General features: G+C 42.0%; 1 protein-coding gene across 1 annotated transcript in view; it reads right to left on the reverse strand.

Moving 5' to 3' along the window:
- Positions 1-23,412, reverse strand: part of CIT (citron rho-interacting serine/threonine kinase) — a 162,954-nt gene that overhangs the window by 104,876 nt on the left and 34,666 nt on the right. Inside the window, exons 8-9 of the mRNA XM_035017121.1 lie at positions 18,661-18,864; positions 17,081-17,234 (exon numbers count right to left, since the gene is read on the reverse strand). Of these exons, the coding sequence (XP_034873012.1) occupies positions 17,081-17,234; positions 18,661-18,864 (358 nt within the window). The remainder of the gene's footprint in view (positions 1-17,080; positions 17,235-18,660; positions 18,865-23,412) is intronic.

Raw genomic sequence — 23,412 nt, forward strand, 5'->3', positions numbered from 1 at the left:
TGGCTCAGGTCATGATCTCGCAATTGTGAATCAAGCCCTGCTTCAGGCTCGGCGCTCAGTGCAGAGTCAGTCTGCTTCAGATTCTCACTCCCTCTCCCTCCCATTCACTCTCTCTTTCTCAAATGAATAAAATCTTTTTTAAAATGTAATTCTTCTTCTTTACAAAAGGTATTAATAGGTCATTGGATTTAAGCCTATGTTGATGGAGATACACATTATATCTGAGAACATAGCAGAGTGCCAGGCATACTGTAGGTGCACAATAAATATTTGCCGAACAGATGTATAGAAAGTGACTCTTGAAAAGAGAGCACCTAGCATAATTAAGGCCACGGAGAAATTACTTGATGTTTGAGTTAAATGAAGAGGCTTTAAAAGTGGAGATTGTTCTGTCTGAAAAATATGTTAATGAGTGCCTTGTATTAATATTTTCTGATACAGTATTATGAAATCATCTCATCCCCCATACCCACCACATTCAATAATGACAAATCAGAAGTCATATATTAAAATCTACTGTTCATTGCCAAAAACTATAAAGAAAAACAAGAAAATCTTTTCCCTTGTATTTTTAAAAATAAATCAGCCTGTGCTTGAAGTCACATTAGGGCACATTCCACATAGTGGCAAGGGCTATGCAAGCAAGTTCTGGAGTGTTTCCTGCCCGCCCCCCATCCCCAATTATAAGATAGATGGCAGAACAAGGTTTTCAGAAACAGCTATTTTGGGGCGCCTGGGTGGCTCAGTCGTTAAGCGTCTGCCTTCGGCTCAGGTCATGGTCCCAGGGTCCTGGGATTGAGCCCCACATCGGGCTCCCTGCTCAGCGGGAAGCCTGCTTCTCCCTCTCCCACTCCCCCTGCTTGTGTTCCCTCTCTCGCTGTGTCTCTCTCTGTCAAATAAATAAATAAAATCTTTAAAAAAAAAAAAAGAAACAGCTATTTTAAGAGCTTTAGTTACTCTCTCTCCTATAAATTCTCTCTTTTCTTTAATTCTGACAGTCATTAGAAGCTTTTTGGGGAAAATTGTATTGCCTACAAATTAAAAAAATAAAAACAAAAAAACAAGGAAAGGAGAATCAACTGGGTTTGTCCTCTGCCCTCCTTATCTCTAACATGTTCCATTGAGCTCCATCTACCCCATTCCCACCCTTACATTTTTCAGCATACCACACAAACATTAATATTACAAATAGAAAAGATTTTCTAATTTTGGTATAGTGTTTATTGCCTGCCTTCCCCACTGGAACACGAGCTCCATGAAGGGGAAGACTATGGCTGTGTTCACCATTACACCCCTAACACCTGGATGTCCTTAGTCAATGTCTAGTATCTATTCTGTTAAAGGAATGAATGAATAACAAGAACCTTGGATGTGTGATAATTTCTTAAACCTAATGGGCTATTTCGTGCAATGTGCCGCTTTAGGAAACCTAGAGTACCCGATTTAGTCATGAAGAATTGGCACATTAAAAAACAAGTACGACAACAAAAATCTGCCTAGATATAGCTCATAAAACTCCTATGACTTTTAATCATCACTGTGAGTTAGACACTGGTGCTGAGTCGCATGTGGCAGAAGCACAAGATGAATAACAGCCAACAGTGTCATAAAGGACAAAGGCACATAAATAAATATTGTGTAATGATATAATGAATCGGGACTGTGCCTGGAACACAGTGGGCATCCAATATTAAATCAAAAACATTTTCAGCTTCATTCTATCTACCATGATGGCCCGTATCTTAAAAAAAAAAAAAAAAAAAAGTACTTAATTAATGCGATACCATGTTCAAACCTAAAAGGAAGATGACCAGAAAAGTGGCCGTCCTCCATTTCCTTAAACTCCGAAGCAACCAATGTGATCACACTTATCCATGGTACAAAGGCAGGACTGCAAAGTAGGTGAAGAGGAGGCTATTTATGTCATTTAGAGGTCAAGGGGTGGGCGTGAAAAGCAGAGATGCATAAATGGAGTGCCGGTAAGTTCTGCCGAAGGGGACACAGTGAGTTTTGTGTGTTCCTGCGGGAAAGTGTCACAGAGGTGATTGAATGTCAAGAGTTGGTTAAAAGGTATCTTGGCGGGCTGGAGTGGGGAAGAGTACCACTTTAGAAAAGCCACAGAGCTGCAGCTCGAGGGAGCCATGGGTAATGAGGCCAGGAAGGAAGCGAAAGTGAAATCTTGGCCGGACCTTGAAGCGGGGGAATCCTGGATCGGATTGACAGAAGGGATTATTAGACAGAGTTTTAGAGCGCTGGGCTGGTGTCAGTGCCAGAGACTGATACCATCGCTGCAGGAGCAGTGGTTGGAAGAGGTCAATGCTAGAAACCTCTAAAGGACAAGTCTACAATAGTCAACATGACAAATTCTACAGTAAGGAAGTGATAATGGAAACAGAGAGGATGTGGATGAACAGGAGGCAGGCTACAGAAAGAAGGGGCAAAATGTGACAACTGACACAACAGCAGAGCTTTTAGGAATTTCAACGACCAACTCTTAGGATGGGAACAGCTCCGAGAGAAAGAGGTTGCAATAGTAGGAAGAGCAAGAGATCCAGGATCAGAGAGATCGTGGGAATGAACCAATAGAATAAGTTAGGGGATAGGCAAATACAACTAGTCACTAAATATACGTAAATAATTCAGCCCATCAAAACAGATTTCTATTCCCCAGAGCCCCAGGCAAGTCCCCTACTTTCTCCCCTCTGGGTAGGAAGTGGTCAGGTATAGCTCCTCCAAACAAAATGTTGTGTAAGAAATACAAAAAGAAGACAGACTAGATCCAGTTTCCAATAGACTTAAGTAAATAAAATATTCTCCCAAGTCTTTGCTTCCCAAAAGAGTCATAAAGAGACTTTAAGGTAATGCTGATTTGGCCAGTGGTCAATTTTTACAACGGTGTCTTCAAAGGAGATGAATAAGGAAGTTAGCATTACTCAAGTATGCTTCAATCAATCAGTCTCAAGGACGCTAGGGTCTAGCTGCCAACGGCTAAGCAGATTCCCTCTCTGGTGGCAGATTCAAATTCTTGATGAGTTGTGTGCTCTGTCTGAACCTCACCATTCTCAAAAGCCATGTTCCTACCAGGCTGCTTAGCATCAAGTCTTTGGTAAACGATGGACATTTTTCCACAGATTTATACTTTGAGAGATGCTTTCTCTCAATTCTGCATCATACTTGAACCAGACTTCTAATACTGTAGCTTTACTTTGTCCCCCACCCTCTGGGTCTGGGTACTCGGCATACCTGCAAAACACACACGGGCTGGAAACGCTCCAAAGAGAGAATCCTTTCAAACCTCAACTAGTCATGACTGCATTTTCCTGCCAGGTTGGGTCTAGATCTAACCAGTGTGGGGCCCAGGTGGACGCCCCCAGAACATACTTCAAGGATAGTGAAGGAGCTAGTTCCTCTGCTTGCATTCCCTAGGACCGGATCACTCTAGCACGTACCTACTGCAGTAGGTATCTCTAAGCAGGATTTCTCAACTGTGGCACCAGTGACATGTGGGAGGGGAGAGTACTTCGCTGGTGGGGGCTGCCATGTGTCTTGTAGGGCATTTAGCAGTATCGCTGACCTCTACCCACCAGATGCCATCAGTACCTCAAGTCATGACAACCAAAAATGTCTCCAGACGTTGCTAAATGTCCCATGGGGGGCAAAATCACCCCCAGTTGAGAACCAATGCTCTAACAGGTAAGGACTTCCAAAATACTGTTACCACAATACCTTCATCACACCCAACAAAATTAACAGTAACTCTGTAACATTATCTAACACCATATTTGTGTTTGATTTCTCCAGTTGTCCCAAAAATGTCTCTTTACAGTTGGTTTCATTTCAGTCAGGATCCAAGCAAGGTTTACAAACTGATTTGGCTGGTGTGTCTCTTAATCTGTAACAATGACTTTATTTTAAAGTCATTTATTGGTCTAAGAAACTGGATCACATGTCTGTAGAATTTCCCAAATTCTGGACTTGGATGAATGCATCCTTGTTGACATCATTTAACATGTTTCTCTGTCCCCCATGCTTCCTATTAACTGGCAGTTCAATTGAGGGCCTTCCTTAGATTCATATTCAATTCTTTTGGCAAGAATACTTCCCAGTATTCTGGATGTGTTGTCTACTTAATGCATGACATTAGAAGGCACACAATGTCTGCTTGTCTCCCATCTTGTGATGTTCACAATGATCCATGGGTTCCATTGACATCAACCTGATCCCCCCAATCTTTCACTTAAAGGTTTACAACCATTGATGAGCATTGCCTATAGCCATTATTTCATTAAGGGCTGCAAAATGATGGTTTTCTCATTTCACCATTCCTTCTACATGTATTAGCACATCAACAATTTGGTTACCCTGAAATATAGTTCAAATAGGAAGGCAGGTCAAATGCTTGGTTCTTTCCCTATATTTAGCAACAATCAGAGTAATGACTTGGGGGCCCTGAGCAACTGCCAGAAGTGACCAGTGAGATTTCTTTTTGAGTTATCATTAAGAACTCATAAATTATTACATATTTGTTGTGTTTCAAGTCACTACAGTCTTTTTGGTGTTCATATTGTCCCATCTTCGGCAAGGAGAAGCCCCTCTACTAGATATTCTTGGCAGAAAAGCCAAACCAGAATCTATTTTTATCTTTTGGAGCTACCTTCCAGTTTACAGGAGCCAGAAGAACAAGTACCATCATCATCCCTTACGGAGGAAGCAAAGAGACAAATGTGGGGGTATTCTGTAAGCCAATGATCTAACTTCTTCATCAAGCCAATGGCATAGAAAAAAAATGATATACATGTATATATGTGCATATATACGTCTGTGTATGTGTGTGTGTGTGTGTGTATATATATATATATATATATATATATATATATATATATACACGTATTTTTCATTAAAAAAATTTAAATTTATCTCCATAGCTGACTATATCCCAAGATATGAGTGACTTTGAATCCAACTGCTGGGAGCATTGGCAGAATGTGGAGGAACTGGATCTCTCATTCATTGCTGGTGAAAATATAAAACGGTACAACCACTCTGAAAAAGGTTGGCAATCTCTTAAAAAGTGAAGCATACCTCTATCATATGATCCAGCCATTCCACTCCTAGATACTTACCCAAGAGAAATGAATGTGTATGTCTGCAGGCTTGTACACAAATGTTCACAGAAGCTTTATTTCAAATAGCCAAAAACTGGAAACAACCACAACCATCAGCAGAGGACTGGATAAACAAACTGTGGTATATCCCTACAATGAACTACTACTTAGCAGTAAAAAGGAACAGACTATGACACATGCCACAACACAGGGAGAATCTCAGAATGATTATGCTGAATGAAAGAAGCTGGACAAAATAAGTACACCGTGCAGGACTCAATTTATATAAAGTTTAGAAAATAAAGCTAAACTACAGTGACAAAAGGCAGATCAGTCATTGCCCGGGGACAAAGGATGGAATGGGGAGGGGTGTGAGGAAAGGGTTTCAAAGGGGCATGAAGAAACTTCTGGGGATGATGGCCATGTTCATGCTCTTGAGTGTCATGATGGTTTCATGGGTATATACATATTTCAAAACTTAAACCGTATGCTTAAAATACATGCGCTTATTGTATGTCTATTATTCCTCAATAAAGCTCTTTCCAACCATTGGGAAGGGCAAATATTTTGGCCCCAATCCTTTCCTGGTCTGAGGAGCTTCCAGTCAGGCTCCTTCAGCCCATGAGGCAGAAGTGCTACACAAACACATCCAGCCTCACCCCTCTGCTCACTCCTCCCCCAAGAAGAGGGAACTAATGTGACTCATCAGGCTGGACATCACCGGGCTATGTTTTATTGGAAAGCAAAGAACCAAGCTTAACACTTCCTGTTTCACTCAGCCAACTGACCGCTTTTGTCCTCCTTCTTTCCCTCAGTCCCACCGTGACAAGCCCTCTCTGTCCATGAGGGAAGGCCTTCCATTCTTCTCTGGGAGGGTGGGTAAATGTCCAGGAGCAGGTCAAGCGTTATTGAGTATTTGCCTCACCAAGAATAAAGTAGATATTTTCATCCCCATCTATGTGTTGGGGATGTGTGTGTCCTTTGCTTGTCAGAAGTTTGAAGGACAGGAAGAGTGGGTCTTACACCCCAACCTGCCAATGCTGTACGATGAACCCAATCCTTTTCTTTCCATCACTAGGGAGCAACAGAGTTGGTTACATTTATTTTCTCTGAAGTGAGACGCTGAAAATCGTTTGCAAACCCCTGGTTGTGAACCACCTGGACCTCCTACTCTTTGTCCTTTGGCTTCTTAACCTCTTTTGACTCCTGCCAGCCACCTTCTTAGTCCTATCCAAACTTCACACCCATAAAATGAGCGTAAATGCAATCACCACACTTCATAAAACTGACTTGGAAGTTGGCTGCTGAATATAGTCCCAGATGTTTTATGTAATTTTGAATCTTTGGCCAAATAGTTTCCATGTTTGCTTGGTTGTCAATGTTTTTGGGCAAGTGAGAATTTAAGGGTCGAGGACTCTAATTTATGGGCTTTCTAGAAAAACCTTTCCCCAAGGAAAGGCATTAATTTACCTCATCTAGAACCGATTTTACTAAACTGAAATTTAACGTTGCACTGTTGGCTTGCACTAAGAGGCACGATAAGAAGCAGTTATGGGGAGGTACAAGGGGGTACCTCAGTCAATTGAGCATCTGATTCTTGATTTCTGCTCAGGTTATGATCTCAGAGTTGTGGGATCAAGCCCCATGTCAAGCTCCACACTCAGCAGGAAGTTTGCTTGAGATTCTCTCCCTATCCCTCTGCCCCTCCCCCCTGCTCTCTCTCTCTAAAATAAGTAAATAAATCTTTAAAAAAAAAAGAAGTAGCAGTCATAGGGAAATCCCCAGAGCACATATGGGAGGAATGAGGTCCACAGTGTCACAAGGAGGTCTCATTTTGGGGAATCCAATGATGAAATTCCTCAGGGCTCAGTATCCAGAAAATCAAGTCTTTTCTGAGCAAACCATTCTGGGTTTTTCTCTCATGGGACTGAGGCTCTCATACAGTTGACCTTTGAACATGGATTTGAACTGTGGGGGTCTACTTACACATGATTTTTTTTCGATAATTCAGCACAGTACTGTAAATGTTTCCCTTCCTAACAATGTTCTTAATGACATTTTCTTTTCTCTAGCTTACTTTATTGTAAGAATATAGAATGTAATACATATAATATACAACATATGTCAATTGACTGTTTACATCATCAGTAAGGCTTCGCTCAATAGTAGGCTGTTAGAAGTTTTGGGGAAGTCAAAAGTTATGCACAGATTTTTGACTATGCAGGGGTCAGTGCCCCTAACCCCCATGTTAGTCAAGGGTCAACTGTCACTGTTCATATTTTCCTTTTTGCTTTGGCCACTAGGAGGCTTAGAGTCCCAAATCTGTCCTCGTCCAGCAACTTGACCAGAACTTCTTTGTTTTTACCTTTAACCCTGACTTATATTTCTTTACTGGGATACCCCCTTCAACCAGATTCCTACATTTATTTATTTTTATCCTTTTGATATTGCAATTATCTCTAAAATAAGCCATCTCAATTTATCTTGGAATAAAATGAAATACTGCATATTTTTAACATCTCTGGATGTAGCTTCTAAATTCAGACTACAGCAGGGAAATCCCATAATCCTAATTTATAAGCATTTAGCTCTTCTTAGCCTATTTTCTCCTATCAATAACTGACTTTCTAAAAACAGAACAATCCCCAAGAGACACATAAATACTTGCCTGTATAGCCCATAAGCCTGTAATAGCTACTGACTGCATGTCTTCATTATTCCTTGTTTATGTTGGAGTGGGGGGGGGGGCGCCCCACATGCTCCTGGGCTAGTAAGTTGAATTCCTGCCATCACTACTACAGCATCCATCCCGCCTCTTTCTACCTTCCTCTCTCTCATGCTGATCCCCCAACATCCCAGCTCCCCTTCCACACTTCCTCGTGCCCCTGAAGTCACTGGGTGGCTGTCCAACAGGGAGATACACTTCAGGGCCAACCAAGGCAAACACAGAAGCACATCTACCAACCTCCACGAACTAGCTTAGAAAACAAAGCATGGACAGACACCTGTTCAAATGATAGGAACCCAAAATAAGCAGTCCTGAAAAAGGTCCGAAACAAGCCAACACACACACACACACACACACACACACACGCTTCACAAGCCATTGAGATGCTATTCTAAAAGCAGAACGCTAAAATAAACAAATGAAGTACTCATGTTAAAACCATAAGGGGTTTTCATTTGTAAAGAAGAGAACACTGCTCATTAGAAATCAATGCCAGAGTGGCCAATTCAAAGGATAAATATGGCAGGGCTTACAAAGATTTCTTCATTTATATCAATGATGCAGGAAAATCACCTGACAATAAAAACTCCTGATTTCTTGGGAGGCAGTATAACGTCGTAAAGAGTATAGGCCATACTGGTGTTTATGTTGGTGTAGAATATTCTGGAAAGTTATATAAGAAACTGACAATAGTGGATCACTTTAGGGAGAGGCCCTGGGCATAGGGTGAGAAAGAGACAATTTTCACTGTTTAACCTTCTGTGTCATTTCAATTTTTTTTTTTTTTTTTAAACCATGGACTATACTAACTTTTCAAATAAATAAAAGCAAAGAGAACCTGGAGTCAGAGAGAACTGCATTTGACTTCTGCCACTGCCAAGTACTGGCTCCGGGACCTTTGCCAAGTGGCTTCATCTCCTTAGGCCTCAATATCCTCACCTGTACTGTGGGACTAATCATAGCACCCATATCACAGAGGTGTAGTGAGCAAATGGGACAATAATACGCATAATGTGCTTTGCAGAGCCCCTGGAACATAGTAGGTGCTCAAAAAATGGCATGGCAATATAATACACAGCTAACAAGTTAATGAAGAAAACTTAATCCATCCTTAACTGAAACTAAATATGGGACAATAGTAAGCCGGGGGCGGGGCAGGGATGGACAGTGGAAGGCATATAAACGCCTTCTTACAACCACCTATTTGCTATCAGCGGGTGGAGATTAAGGTAAGCCACCATCTTGAAAGACAGGAAGGTTGTAAAGCTCATCTGAGAAAAAAGCTTTAAATTCCTCAAAAGCAGAGCCTAAAATCCAGCATTTCTAAGCATTTCCATCCACCTATGGAAGTTTTCAGCCAAAAAGCAGTCTCCCCTTATCCCGAGCCCAGAGAACAAAATGAGGAAGAAGGGCCCTACAAAGATGAGCAAGAAATTCTGAGGCTGACAGGATAAATTTTCTCCTCTTCCAGGGCTTCGCAAATGCTAATATGCACAGGAACCTTATTTCTGGGGATCTTATTCAAGTGCAGTTTCTGACTCAGCAGGTCTAGGGGGGCCCGAGTCTCTGCATCTCTAACAAGCTCCCAGGTGATGTCGGGGATGTCAATGCTGCTGGTCCACAGACTGCACTCTGCGCAACAAGGTCCTACTGACCCCAAACTATCATTCCATGACTTGTTAGCAACGGCAGTCTCGAGTGATTCTGATGACTGCAATATTTTCTCTCCTGGTAATAACCAGGCTAATTCTAAATCAATGGTTCTCCATCGGGGGCAGATGTGGCACCAACAGACACTGGGCAATGGCCGGAGACATATTTGGTTGTCACAATCTGCACGGGGGTGGGTGCTGCTGGTATCTATGGGTAAAGGCCGGGGTGCTGCTAAATATCCTGCAATTCACACATAAGCTTGCACCACAAAGAATGATCCGGTCCCACATGTCAACAGTGCCGTGGTTGAGAAACCCTGTTCTAATAAACAGAAAATATGAATCAAGTCCTGTCAATTCATCTCAAGACTATATAAACCCCAAATGTGGAAGTGGGTCTTCAATCCAACATTGTCCTTTCTCAGGCTAGGTCTGAGGCCTGGGGAGGGTAACAGATTAGAGGAAAGAATGGGATGCTGTATGTGGGGAAAGAGTCACCAGGTCATAGTCCATATTTTGCTTATAATCAAGCCTCTGTGGGGGCATGTGGGTGGCTCAGTCAGTTAAGCGTCTGACTCTTGATTTCAGCTCAGGTCATGATCTTAGGGTTATGAGATCAAGTCCTACAACAGGCTCCACGCTCAGCAGGGAGTCTGCTTGAGATTCTCTCTCCCTCTCAGTCTGCCCCTCCCCCGACTCATGCATATAAACACTCTCTCTCAAATAAATAAATAAATCTTTAAAAAAAAAAAAATCAAGCATATGTGGTTCAGTAAGCCAGTGAGTGACCTACTAAGCATTAACTTTTCTATGATTTTGAGCAATTTAACAGGAACAAAGCTCTATGTAAGCAGAGGACCCAAAGTTTAGACTGTAAGTTCCCTGAAGGCAGGGCTATATCCAAATTTGCCCATCAAGAGAGCTACAACTAATTTAGCACAATGAGGAGGTAGATATTCAAACATCATGAGGAATTCAAAAATTACTGTGATTCCATATGCACTAAACAGACGTAGAGATTAAACCACTCGCAAATGTGACGTGGTTCTTTGTCATCACCACAAATATTATTACTAACAATGATCTATGCTAAGGCATGCATGGTTTTGTAGAAAGAGCATGGGCGCTAGAGTCATGCAGACCTCGACCCAAATCCGATTCTCTCACTCATGTGTTATGTGACCTGAGACAAGTGAGAATAGTGTCCACATCTGTAAAATGGGTATAGTAATCCTGACCTCTGACAGAATTGTTTTCAAGTAATAGAGTGTGCTGTATTTAAACACCTACTGGTTGGCACACAACAGGGGCTACCTAACCAATATTTCCTACCATATTAAGGACCAGAGTAGATGCCCAGTGAGTTACATGGTGCTTATTTCTGCATACAACAATATGTAAGGAGCTCACATGAGGCTACAGAGCCACAAAATCCCTTTCCTTTCAACCAAAGGCCATCATCCCCTAAATTTATTGAGCAACCATGAGGCCATTCGGGGCCTGGTAGTGCACAATGATCATCAATGACAAAAAGGAGACCTATCAGCAGGGGAATACCTCAGTGTTCATCAGCACGAGAGCACCCCCAGGTCACTCACTACCAGTGGAAGTGAAATGTCCTCTCTGCTAACAAACGCTAAGGACCTGAAAACTCACAATAATTTTGCAAGAAACGTGTCTTTCTGAGAATAGTGAAAGGAACACAAATCAGGAGAAGCAGCCTGTGTCATAAGTAACAGACAATGCAAGTTCTCTAGAGCATTCACCACAGACGATCCAGGATACTTCCACAATCCACACTCACGTTCTACATTCCTTACTGTCGGGACATGGTGGTCTTGAATGAAAGGGACAAGCATGCTGGTTCCGTGGACATCACTGTGCCTGTGCAGGGAACATATTTTAACTGATGCAACTAGAAAAGCGCACCAGGCAGCAAAACTTCCCCACTGATAGGAGCAGGTGCGTGATGCCAGGAAATGGAGGCATAACCACAAAGGCATGAATGGAAGAGGCACTCCGATTGGCCTCAGCTCTCCAGAAGCTCAGGAAATCAGACTGGGTACAACCAGACTCTTGCCCAACATCAGAAACATCACTGGGACTGCAGAGCCCAGGGCAGCCAGGATACTTAAGAAGCCTCCTACTGGAACCTGGAAAGCAGCCTTGAAATAATAATAATAAGCAGCTGAAAACACAAGCTGACATCTGATCATGTGAAGCTGGGAATGGAACATCAGGGTAATGGGCACCTGGTGACCTCCATGGGGCAGTAACTCTCCACAAAGCTTTTGACTTGCTGGGAGAATAAGCATTCCGGAACTGGGTCAGGTTCCTGTTTCGCGTGGTGTTGCCCAGAGCAACCCTAAGAGGCTGGACCCAGGAGGACGCAGATGTTCCGTCTGACCTCAGTGTCAAAGCCAAGGCATGTCCTAGTTCCCCCCTCAGCAGCCACTCCCAATTCTGTCATTCAGAAATTTGCCCAGACCCTTCTTAAACTGCATTTATATATCTTGCCAGGACCACCTCTTGAGATAATGAGTTTTAGAAGATTATTACCTGCTGTGTTAAGCAGTACTTCCTTTCACTGGTTACAACAAGAAAAAGAAGAATTAGGGGTGAGGCAGCAGAGAGGCTAATGTTGCTTTCATCAAGGGACAATCTTGTGTGTGGAAAGTGGAAATATTTAATATGCTGGAGCCATAAGGCACTTGAGCAGCAACCATAAACTCAGGAAATCCAATGGCTTCAAGTTTTTTGGTTGAAAAAAATCACTCAAAGTGCATTTATGAAAAATGGGACTGGACAAAGGCATAATTTCTGTTAGAGTTATGTCGTTAGAAAGTAGTTCAAACAGCATGAAGTCCAGCAATGTTTTCAATCACACAACCCTGAGTTGATTGCAAATACACAGGGATTGGAGGTTGGTGAAAAACTGGGAAATCTGCTAGGAAAAATTCAGTGAATACCGTGGCTCTCTGCATAGTCAGGGATGCCATGGAACCTCTAGGAAAAGGCACTACCAGTCCTCAGTGGACATGAAGATCCCACCCACTGGCTGAGCTACACCAAGTATCTCAGCCAGGCAGAGTCCCATTGGATACAAACACTCTCATTGCAATATGGTATCCTGGACTGATTCCGGGAACAGAACAGAGACACGAGTGGAGAAACTGGTGAAATCAGAATAAAGTCTCAAGTTAAATTAATAGTAATGTGCAAATATTAATCTTAGTTTTTTTTTTTATAGAGATGACTCTTTTTTTAAGATTTTATCTATTTATTTGACAGAGAGAGACACAGCGAGAGAGGGAACACAAGCAGGGGGAATGGGAGAGGGAGAAGCAGGCCCCCCACGGAGCAGGGAGCCCGATGCGGGGCCCGATCCCAGGACCCTGGGATCATGACCTGAGCCGAAGGCAGACGCTCAATGACTGAGCCACCCAGGCGCCCCATTAATCTTAGTTTTGACAAATGTGGCATAGTTACATCAGATGTTATAACATTAGGGGAAACTGGGAGAAGAAGGGTATGTGGGAACTCTCTGTACTATCTTTGCAACTTCTCTATAAATCTATTATTATTCCAAAGTAAAAGGTTTATTAAAATTAAAAGAAATTTTTTTAGAGCAAACATATTTCATAACACTTCAGAGCCACTATACTGGGAGTTGGAAGTCCATAAAAACCACCAAGATTTTTTTTTTTTTAAGATTTTATTTATTTATTTGACAGAGACAGAGATAGCGAGAGCAGGAGCACAAGCAAGTGGGAGTGGGAGAAGGAGAAGCAGGCTTCCCGCCGAGCAGGGAGCCTGATGTGGGGCTTGATCCCAGGACCCTGGGATCATGACCTGAGCCGAAGACAGCCGCTTAACCGACTGAGCCACCCAGGCGCCCCAACCACCAAGATTTTTAAGAATCAAGATTTAAGGCAAAGGACATGAAAAGACATTTTTCTAAAGAAGACATACAGATGGCCAGCAAGTATCTGAAAAGGTGCTGAACATCACTCATCATCAGGGAAATGCGAGTCAAAACCACCCTGAGATAACACTTCACACCTGTTAGGATGGCTAGTAACCAAAAGACAAGAGGGGGTGCCTGGGTGGCTCCTTTGGTTGAGCGTCAGACTCTGATCTCAGCTCAGGTCTTAATCTTCGGGGCCATAGATTTGGGCCCTGCACTGGGCACCACGCCCAGGTCTATTTTGGGAGGAAAAAAAAAAAAAGCCAAGAGACAACAAGTGTTGGCGAGGATGTGGAGTAAAGGGAATCTTTGTACACTGTTGGTAGGAATGAATGTTAACTGTTACAACCAGTACGGAAAACAAAAACTAAACTATTTTTAGTGGCTCAAAAACTAAAAATAGAACTACCACACGATCCAGCAATCCCTCTTCTGGTTGTACACCCAAAGAAAAATGAGATCAGTACCTCGAAGATTTATCTGTGCTCTCATGTTCATAGTAGCATTATTCACAACAACCAAGATATGGAAATAATCTAAGTGCCCATCAGTGATGAGTGGATAAAGAAGTTGTGGTACACACACAGGTACACACACGGTAATATCACTCAGCCTTAAAAAAAAGAAGGAAATCCTGCCATTTGCAACAACATGGATGAACCTGGAGGACATTATGCTAAGAGAAATAACACAGGCACAGAAAGAGAAAAAACTGTATGATCTCACTTTTCTGTGAAATCTAAGAGTTAAATGCATGGAAGCAGAGAGCAGGATGGCTACCAGATTGTGGCGGGGGGGTGGTGCGGGATGCGGAGATAGTGGTCAAAGGGTACAAAGTTGGGTGTTATATAGGATGAATAAGTAAAGCTAATACACAGCATGATGACTATGTTTAATAACTCTGTATTGAACACTGGCAATTTGCTAAGAGAGTAGATTACAGGTGCTCTCAACACAGAAAAGGAAAAAATGATAACTATGTGAGGAGATGGATATGAACATTAGCTTGGCTACAGTAATCATTTCACCATATGTATGTACATCAAATCATCATGTTGTACACCTTATATACAATTTTTACTTTTTTTCAAGTTTTAAGATTTTATTTATTTATTTTTGCAAGAGAGAGAGAGAGCACATGCACACTTGAGCACAAGTCGGTGGGGGAGGGGCAGAGAAGCAGATTTCACTCCGAGCAGGGAGCCCAATGTGGGGCTCGATCCCAGGACCCTGGGATCGTGACCTGAGCTGAAGGCAGACGCTTAACTAACTGACTGAGCCACCCAGGCACCCTACAATTTTTACTTTAAAAAAATAACCTCAGAAAAAAAAAAAGAATCAGGATTCAGGTGGATGAGAATCCCCTAATACAAGATGGCGGGGAGTGAGGGAATGACACATGCGCATGTGTTAAAAATAAGGAAAAACTGGGCACCTAGCTGGCTCAGTCAGTGGAGTGTGAGACTCTTGGTTCTTGGTCTCGGGGTTGTGAGTTCGAGCCCTGCACTGGGTATAGAGATTACTTAAAAGTAAGTTCTAAAAAAAAATAATAATAAGGAAAAACTAAGTGGGTATGATTTAGGACATGGAAATTTTAAGTAGATAGCCACAGGAGGCAGGGTGAGTCACGTATGGGGGCAGCAAGTGTGAAGATGACCAAGACTGTAGTGACCCATTACAAAGTCATCTCATCCCAAAGAAAACCAGGACCTTCTAAAAGATGGGCTGGGGCGCCTGGCTGGCTCAGTCGTTAAGTGTCTGCCTTCGGCTCAGGTCATGATCCCGGGGTCCTGGGATCGAGCCCCACATCAGGCTCCCTGCTCAGTGGGAAGCCTGCTTCTTCCTCTCCCATTCCCCCTGCTTGTGTTCCCTCTCTCGTTGTCTCTCTCTCTGTCAGGTAAATAAATAAAATCTTTAAAAATAAATAAATAAAATAAAAATAAATAAAAGATGGGCCTTGTTTTGTATGTTTGTTTAAAGATTTTATTTATTTTATTTTAGAGAGAGATAGCAGGGAGAGGGGCAGACAGATAGGGAGAGAGAAACCCAAGCAGACTCTGCACGGAGCGCAGAGCCCAATGTGGGGCTCGATCTCCTGACCCCAAGATCAGAACTGAGCCAAAACCAAGAGTCAGACACTTAACCAACTGTGTCAGCCAGTCACCCTTAAAAGATGGGCCTTGTGATGGACAGCATGGGCCACAATCTACACTGACGTGTATCCCCTACGAGCACTATGTAATTTACAGAACAGGAGTTACACTTGTAAGTCCAATAAGCCTAGAGCCTATAAAACAGCCTGGAAGAAAAAGACTAGCACAAAATCTGGGAATTCTGACACCATACCAAAAACAACATCAAGGTGAACCAAAACTCAAAATAAAGTTACTTGGGTAATTCATCACCACTCACTGGCTCACTTGAGTGGAGACAGGTTGTTAAGATATAATCGGCAAGTGCACACAAAGAAAAATTAACTGCTCGTTCAAGGAGACTACAGAGACACAAAGGCAAGGCAAGAAAAGACTGAGTATATGAATAGCATCTATGGGAAACTGTATCAAATCTTTCTAAAAGCGAAAAAAGAAGACAGCCCTGAAAATATACTGTTGATTAAAAGCCCCGAACCTTGGAGATTTGGGGGTTGATGCATGAAGGTTAGAAAAAGTAAGCAATGTCCCTACCAGAAGAAAAAAAAATTGCTAAGAAATATTTACAAAAACGTAGCCTATTTAAATATTTGGGCAGGTTAGAGAAACCATCACAATGGCTTTCAACTGGACAACGCTGGATCTTAACCCAACTCCTACATTACAACGACATGGCTCCAGCTAGAAGCCTGGTGCTGACACCTTAGAAATGGATTCCACTCCCCACTTCCCCTCATCACCGAGGATAAAACACTCACACAGACCAACTGCTTTCCTACTGGCTCTCCTCTGTGCTAATCACTGGGTCACATTCAATCAACAACACATCCAAAAATAAAAAAATCACCAATTTGTAAAAAACCAAGCATTTTGGTTTTTGTTGATAATAAATCAGGTCTCTGTTTTTAATGAATTCCCTTTGCACTAATTGATCCCAGAGTGACGTATGTATGAATGAATGACTCCACTGTGCATCTATGTGATAGATTTTACAAGCTTGTGAACAAAGACAAATATTCTAGAGGAGAACAAACGAACCCAGAGAGACATTTACGGTTTCTGTGCAGGCTTGGCCATTCGCAGAGCAACGTGGCGCTTTGCCTCATTTCTGAGTCTTTTTTCCTAATCTGTGAAGGATATACCTAGGTCTGCTTTTCCTCTGAGAAGAAACTCTGTCAAAGCAAGTGACAACCCTTGAACTCCACCAATCCGTACCTCTAACTTACTGAGGGATGATGTTCGGAAGGCCACATAGGCCCAGAGTTTGATAAATGACCCTGTTCTGTGCAAACAATTTTAAAGAAGAATTATCACTTACCGACAGCTCTGTCATTAGCCTTTTCTATCCCCTGTAGATAATTAAGGCCCTTATTTATATAATTTATACCACCTCCTGTGGGTCAGAATAATTTCCGATCATTCTCAAGTGTTTACACTTAATTCCAACACCAGAAGTGAAGGACTGTGGCTCTACTTACAGTTACGGATGTTATTCCAGTCAGTTTTAGAGAAGAAAGGGTGGCAGCAAAGGCCTTCAAACTTCAGTCTCTCTTTCTGGCCACACAGCAAACTCTGAATCAGATCAAGTAATTCACCGCTAACTTTGGGGTCATCGGGAAACTTCAAAAACCGCTATTCCAAAATAATAAAATAAAATAAAATAAGCATTTCCTTAGCAGATTCAGCTTCTGATGTTCCAAAGTTAAGGTATTTCTCATATATGCAAGTTTCTCTCTCTCCCTTTTTTTTTCTTTTAAAAGAAGGAAGTTTTGTGCCCTCTTAACTTTGGACCAAAGGCATGTTCCCAAAATAAATGGCCTGTTCACATCAATGGGTCCCGTTCCTTTACAAGGGTTCAATATCCTTCATGATTTGACCCTGCTCCTCTCTGTCTCTTGTAGCTCCACTCCCCATCTCGCTCTTTGCTGTCCAACAATGATGAGCTATTTAAAGCTCCTGAACAAATCATGCTGTTCTCTCTGCCTAGAACGCCCTCCCCATCCCATGCCCCTCTTCCACCCGATCACTGCCCCGCCCCCATGCTCCCTTTGTAATCTACTTCTGCACAAACACAGTGCACTGTGATTTCTATGTGATAACAGGGAGAGAAGGCAGAGAGAGCCTTCTCCTTGCTCATCACTGTAAACCCAGTACCTAACCGGGCCAAGCGCAATTCACTCATTACTGATCGAGCAGACTGAAATGAAGGAGATAAATTGGCTCCAAAAATCATCTAAGGGGAAACTTTCACTCCAGAGGAGACTCAAGAATAACAAGTAATATATGTATGTATTAAGCATATGAAATATGTATCATACATATGAAAATATGTACTAAGCATTCCAGAAAGATGAGATTGAATGAGTTAGAAAAACCTGTGAAGTTTCTCCTTTTTCCTTTCGGTTGAAACTAAAACATACATATTTATCATATCCTTAAGAAATGGGTTTAACATACTGGAATGTACAGTTATTAGAAAATGGTTTTAATTCTACTCCATATATATTGCCATAATTCTAATTCCTAGCCCCATTCGATTTTACTATCATATTCGACAGCTAGGAGTACTGAGAAAGAGCCCAGCAGAATATCTATCAAAGGAAAGGACTCAAAGCCAGACATCCTAGGCAAGTTACTTAACCATTTTGGGATTTGGTTTCCTCATCTGCAAAAGAAAAAGAATATCGACCTCTCACATTGTTTGAGGGTTAGCCAAGTTAATGAACTGTATTTCAAGTCTAAGACTCAGTTATTCCTACAACAGCACTAAAATCAAAATGCATTTTATAATCAATGAAATATGATAGATTAATTGGCAAGAGTTTTTCTTTTTTAGCAGGACCTAAAATAATGGCACAAGCTTACAATGACTGGCAGCTGCGAGTCAATGAAACACAATTACTAAAGCGTCTAGAGCAGTTTTTAGCACGAGGTGCTTTATTAAGTATTTGCTATTGGCATTATCCAGGCACTGCTGATTTACATCACAAATGTTCACTCGCACATTTTTAAATGACAGCTCTCCGTATTACTTCAGAACCTACGACCAGCTCTTTACCTGGAAATTCATGATGTTACTGAAGGTTCTGGCTGAGGTTCCCTCGGTGAACGGGGACCTTCCATAAACCATTTCATAGGCGACCACTCCCACCGACCACCAGTCACAGTCGAGACTGTAGGCGCCTTTCCCATCCCCATTCATCACGGTCAACACTTCAGGGGCCATGTAATCTGGAGTCCCAATCGGGAGTTTGGCGTTCACCTGGAAACCCATAAATAAAATGAACACAGCAAACTTTCAATTATTCTCAAATAGATTGCCAACAGCCACATTTCAGACATGAGTTGATTTGCCACTGATTACTATTCTCCCAGGCACTTAAACCTTCTGTCAAGTGGCACGCTGTCAGGAAATGCAAACGATTTACTAATTAAAAAAAAAAAAAAGTACATAATATAATCCAAAGGCAAAAGGGCAAGAGTTGTTGATGATATACACCCTTTGGTTACACAAATAAGAGTTGGGTATATAACTAGAACAGAAGATGTCTTTCCTGATACATGTTACACAGAACTTCTCTTATGAAAACAGCAAAATGATAATAAATCCTGAAGATGAATCTATAAGATCAATCTACCCATTATTGAAAACCTGGCAGCTAGCTGGGGCAAAACAATATTGCAAACTCGTTGTATCTCAAGTTTAAATATCTAGAGTCAACATTCCTACTTTGAACCACCCACAGGGAAAGACATGATAAATATCTTCCACCAGAGGTCCAATGTTAATGAGTTCATTTTCCTCACCCCCAACTCCTGGTCCTGTGGTTCCCTCCCCACTGTTCAGAAATCCAGAGCCCTCCAATCCAATGGCACTCAAGCACCTGACCTTGGCAAAGAAAGGCTAGGACAATGTAGTAGGTCTTTTTGTAAAGCTAAATATATCCCATTTGAAGAACTGTCCTTTTAAGAATTTGTCCTTCTGTTTTAGTGTTTATACGTCCTTTGTTTCTCGAAATGATGCTGATGAAAGGTTTTCTGCCCCCCTCCCACCCCACTCCTTCCTAGACAACAGAGTAAGCTGGCAACCCTTTCAGCCTTGAAAATTGTTTTGAAGTCTTATTGATCCATGAAATTTAAAGGCTAAGGATCACCTCTCTGACTTCTTCCCCATCAAAACAGAAAGGGCCTGATGTTAGTCATATCTGTGTTAACCAATAATCCTACAGTTGTCCAGTAATCCTGCCTTTAAAAAGGCTTCTCTCACGTGAGCAGTTACATGGGCACAAAAGAATCTTCTCCCCATTAAAGGATGTTGAGTGCCCCTGAGAGACGTTAGAGATTTTATAGATATGGCACGCATCTTTAAGGCTGGGCTTTACATCCCTTCCCTAGGGATGGAGACTCAAGCTCTTCAAGCCTGTAACTTTAATCTTTAATCCATCCCTCTGCCCCACAGATCCACAGTTGTAGGAAACAGACCCATTCTCCCTTCTCCTTCTCTTTTCACCCCTTCTCTCAAGCCCACCATAGGTTTTTCCAAACCCTAAATCTGGACAACAGTGTGATACTGGTATTCTTGACGCCAGTCATCCATTGCTTTGGGCAACAGAATTTCCACTGAGGGGTGCCTGGCCGACTCAGTGGATCATGCCCCTCTTGATCTCGGGGGTTGTGAATTCAAGCCCCATAGTGGGTGCAGAGATTACTTTAAAATAAAATCTTTACCAAAAAAAAAAGAATTTTCACTGCAAGTACCCACTGGGGAAAGCTAGATGGTCACACTGCCCAAGAAAGCCACAAGCCATTGCTGATAGATAAAAGTGGGGAGAAAGGAGACGATATCTGGTCTAAGACAGGGTACCTTAAACTTGAGAAACTGAAAGCAGCGTAAGTCAAGGGAAAGCCTTGATGCTGGGGAGCCTGCGCTAAGACTTCTATCTTTTAATGTGTGTGTAAATGTTAATGAGCTCAGCATGGGACTAGGATTAAACTATAGGTTTTTGGTAAAAACCCTCCATACTGACAATAATATTTTTTTAAATATGAAAACAAGAGAAGAAAAACTAATGTCATCATTAAATGCTTACCCTTTATGCCTAATTACCTTGCAGAACTATTACTATGCAATCCTCAAATATGCATCTTTGCACTTGTTGGGTTTTATTTTGTCATCACACTAGACTGTTTGGGAACATTCAGTCTCCTTGTTTGCAGTGCACAGGGCTTAGTCACTTGTTCACCAGCAAAGAGTTGAAAGGAACTTGACTGGGTTGTGTTTATCAGCATGACCCAGGCAAGGGGTTTAAGTCATCAATGCCTCATTTTCAGATTCATGATGAGACTTATCCAAGAAAGTCAGATAACTCCCTAATTCCTGCCCCACAACAAGCATGTGATTATACACATTTATGTCTAATCACTTTGTGATTTTCTAAATTTTAAGGGAAAATATCCCTAGCTTCCTTTATGCACATCTCCTGCATAAAGTACATTAGGTACTTAATAGTAACTTACAAAGGTTTTTAATGACAATTTAATGACAGCTAAATTTCCATTAGTTATTGACCTCCAAGCACATTAAACCCATTCAACACTTAATGTCTCACATCCTGATAAGGATTTTGCAGGATGCTTTCACTCTCCTCTGGTGGCTATTCACAGCCAGCTAATCTGGGTAAGATACTAAAAGTGGAGCCATGTACAGGGCACCATCTGAAAAGTTTTACTAAATTTTAGTTAATTTTCACTGTATTGACAGGGAAGAAAATACACCAGTTCAGCAGGAGACAATAACAAAATGAGTAGGAGACAGAAGACGGAGTCATATTTCAGGAGAGAGAGAGGTTAAGAAAAGAAACAAAAAAGGATTGACTTAGATTCCTTTACAAGCAGATGAGAAGAAAGTAAGAAAACCACTGTCTGTCTCCCCCCAAGCCTCTTCCCATAAAATGCTTAAACATAAAACTATTTCAACCTAAATTTCCCCCATGTGGCTACGCAGGGCAGAAACATCCACCTGCAGAAGCAGGGGTGGGATGGGGGGTTGGGGCAGGGGGGGCGGTAGGGGGAGAATGGTATCTCACTATGTTGTTCCTCTTGCGGGAAAAGGATAAAATCTTCTCACTCCTACGTAAATGTCAAAAAAGGCTATCTCCTATAGATTTTCAACTGCTCAGTGAGGCTGATTAACACTTAACATGCTATACTGCTCTTTATTTACAATCTCCTTACAAGTGTTTGTGTGAGAGCTGAATGAGACAGGTTGGAAGAGTTTACTATTTGCCACTCTTTGAGATTCTAATAAGGTGAAATGGGTAGCCTAAGGGCACATAGCAGGTGGATGGCATGTCTCAGCTCAACACCCAAACCTCTAGGCAGTATGGTTCCCCACTGTTAGTAAGAATACTTCAAAGCAACACACCAAGAAGCTTGAAATAATGACAATGGAAGATGGAAAACCCAACAGATCTAAAAGTCACAAATATCTAAAATTCGTAGATAATATTTGAGAGTGGTAGGGGAAAGAATTGATTTTAGGTGAGTAGCATACATGAATTTCAGTAAACGTAGATTATATTTCATATATTTTGAGTACAAAAAAACATTTAGAATGTCCTTTAGGCCTATAAAACATTCTATTTAAAAGAAACACATGTTGGGATGCCTGGGTGGCTCAGTCAGTTGAGCGTCTGACTCGGTTTTGGCTCAGGTCATGATCTCAGGGTCGTGATACTGAGCCCCACAATGGGCAAAGGGCTCCATGCTCAGTTCAGTGTGCTTGAGATTCTCTCCCCCTCCATCTCCCTCCCCCCTCCTCTTCCCCCTGCGCACTCTCTCTCTAATAAATAAAATCTTTAAAAAAAAAGTTTAACCCACCTCCACTGATCAAAAATACAAAAAAAAAGTATTTCTATATCCATACTTGACTTCACCTAGATTGTACATTATCGGTCTTTTATAATTAAAGGCCTTTTCACTTAAAACAATGCTAAAAATTCCTTCCTATGTGCTTGTCACATTCTGGCTCTAAAAAGCACAAAGTTCTGAAGAGGCGATTCTTTTTTTTTTTTTTTTTTGAAGATTTTATTTATTCATTTGAGACAGACAGAGAGAGAGAGAGAGAGAGAGAGAGAACATGAGCAGGGAGAGAGGCAGCGGGAGAGGGAGAAGCAGGTTCCCCGCTGAGCCAGGAGCCCGATGTGGGGCTCAATCCCAGGACCCTGGGATCATGACCTGGGCCTAAGGCAGACGCTCAACCATCTGAGCCACCCAGGTGCCCCTGAAGAGGCGATTCTTTCTCCAAGAGAAGAGGAGGTGCACTACTCTCAAGTATGCAGGACTGAGTGCCTTATCTCCTTCACCAGAATAATCAGGGGTTGAGCACTGAGCTGCAAATAAACCTGAGTGACTCTGAAGGGCTCTGCGCCTGAAGTGAAGGTTGTTCCAATTAGAAGAACTGAAAAGGGATAGTCTGAAGCACTGAGAAACAGAAACCTGAAATGAAGGAAAGTTCAGTCTCTCCACTTGGGGCCCAGAAGAGAGTGAGCGATTCCAGATGCAGAGATGGGGCCTTACTCTTTATTCCTATTTGTTTACCAAGCAGTGACTTTGGATCATAATCTAGTTTTCCCCAAGTAGGTTTTCTTGTTGCAAATACCTAGTGCTGGCTCTCATTAATAAGCTGTCTGCTGTTTCTCAATCAACTTGGGATGGTTCTCAACCAGGGGTGATTTTGTCCTCCATGGAACACGCAGCAATGCCGGGAGACATTTCTGGTTTTCACAACTGGAGGAGAGGGTGTTATTGG

The sequence above is a fragment of the Mirounga leonina genome, unplaced genomic scaffold (genome assembly GCF_011800145.1).
Source record: "Mirounga leonina isolate KUSES-001 unplaced genomic scaffold, KU_Mleo_1.0 Mir_171, whole genome shotgun sequence".
NCBI classification, from domain to species: Eukaryota; Metazoa; Chordata; class Mammalia; order Carnivora; family Phocidae; genus Mirounga; species Mirounga leonina.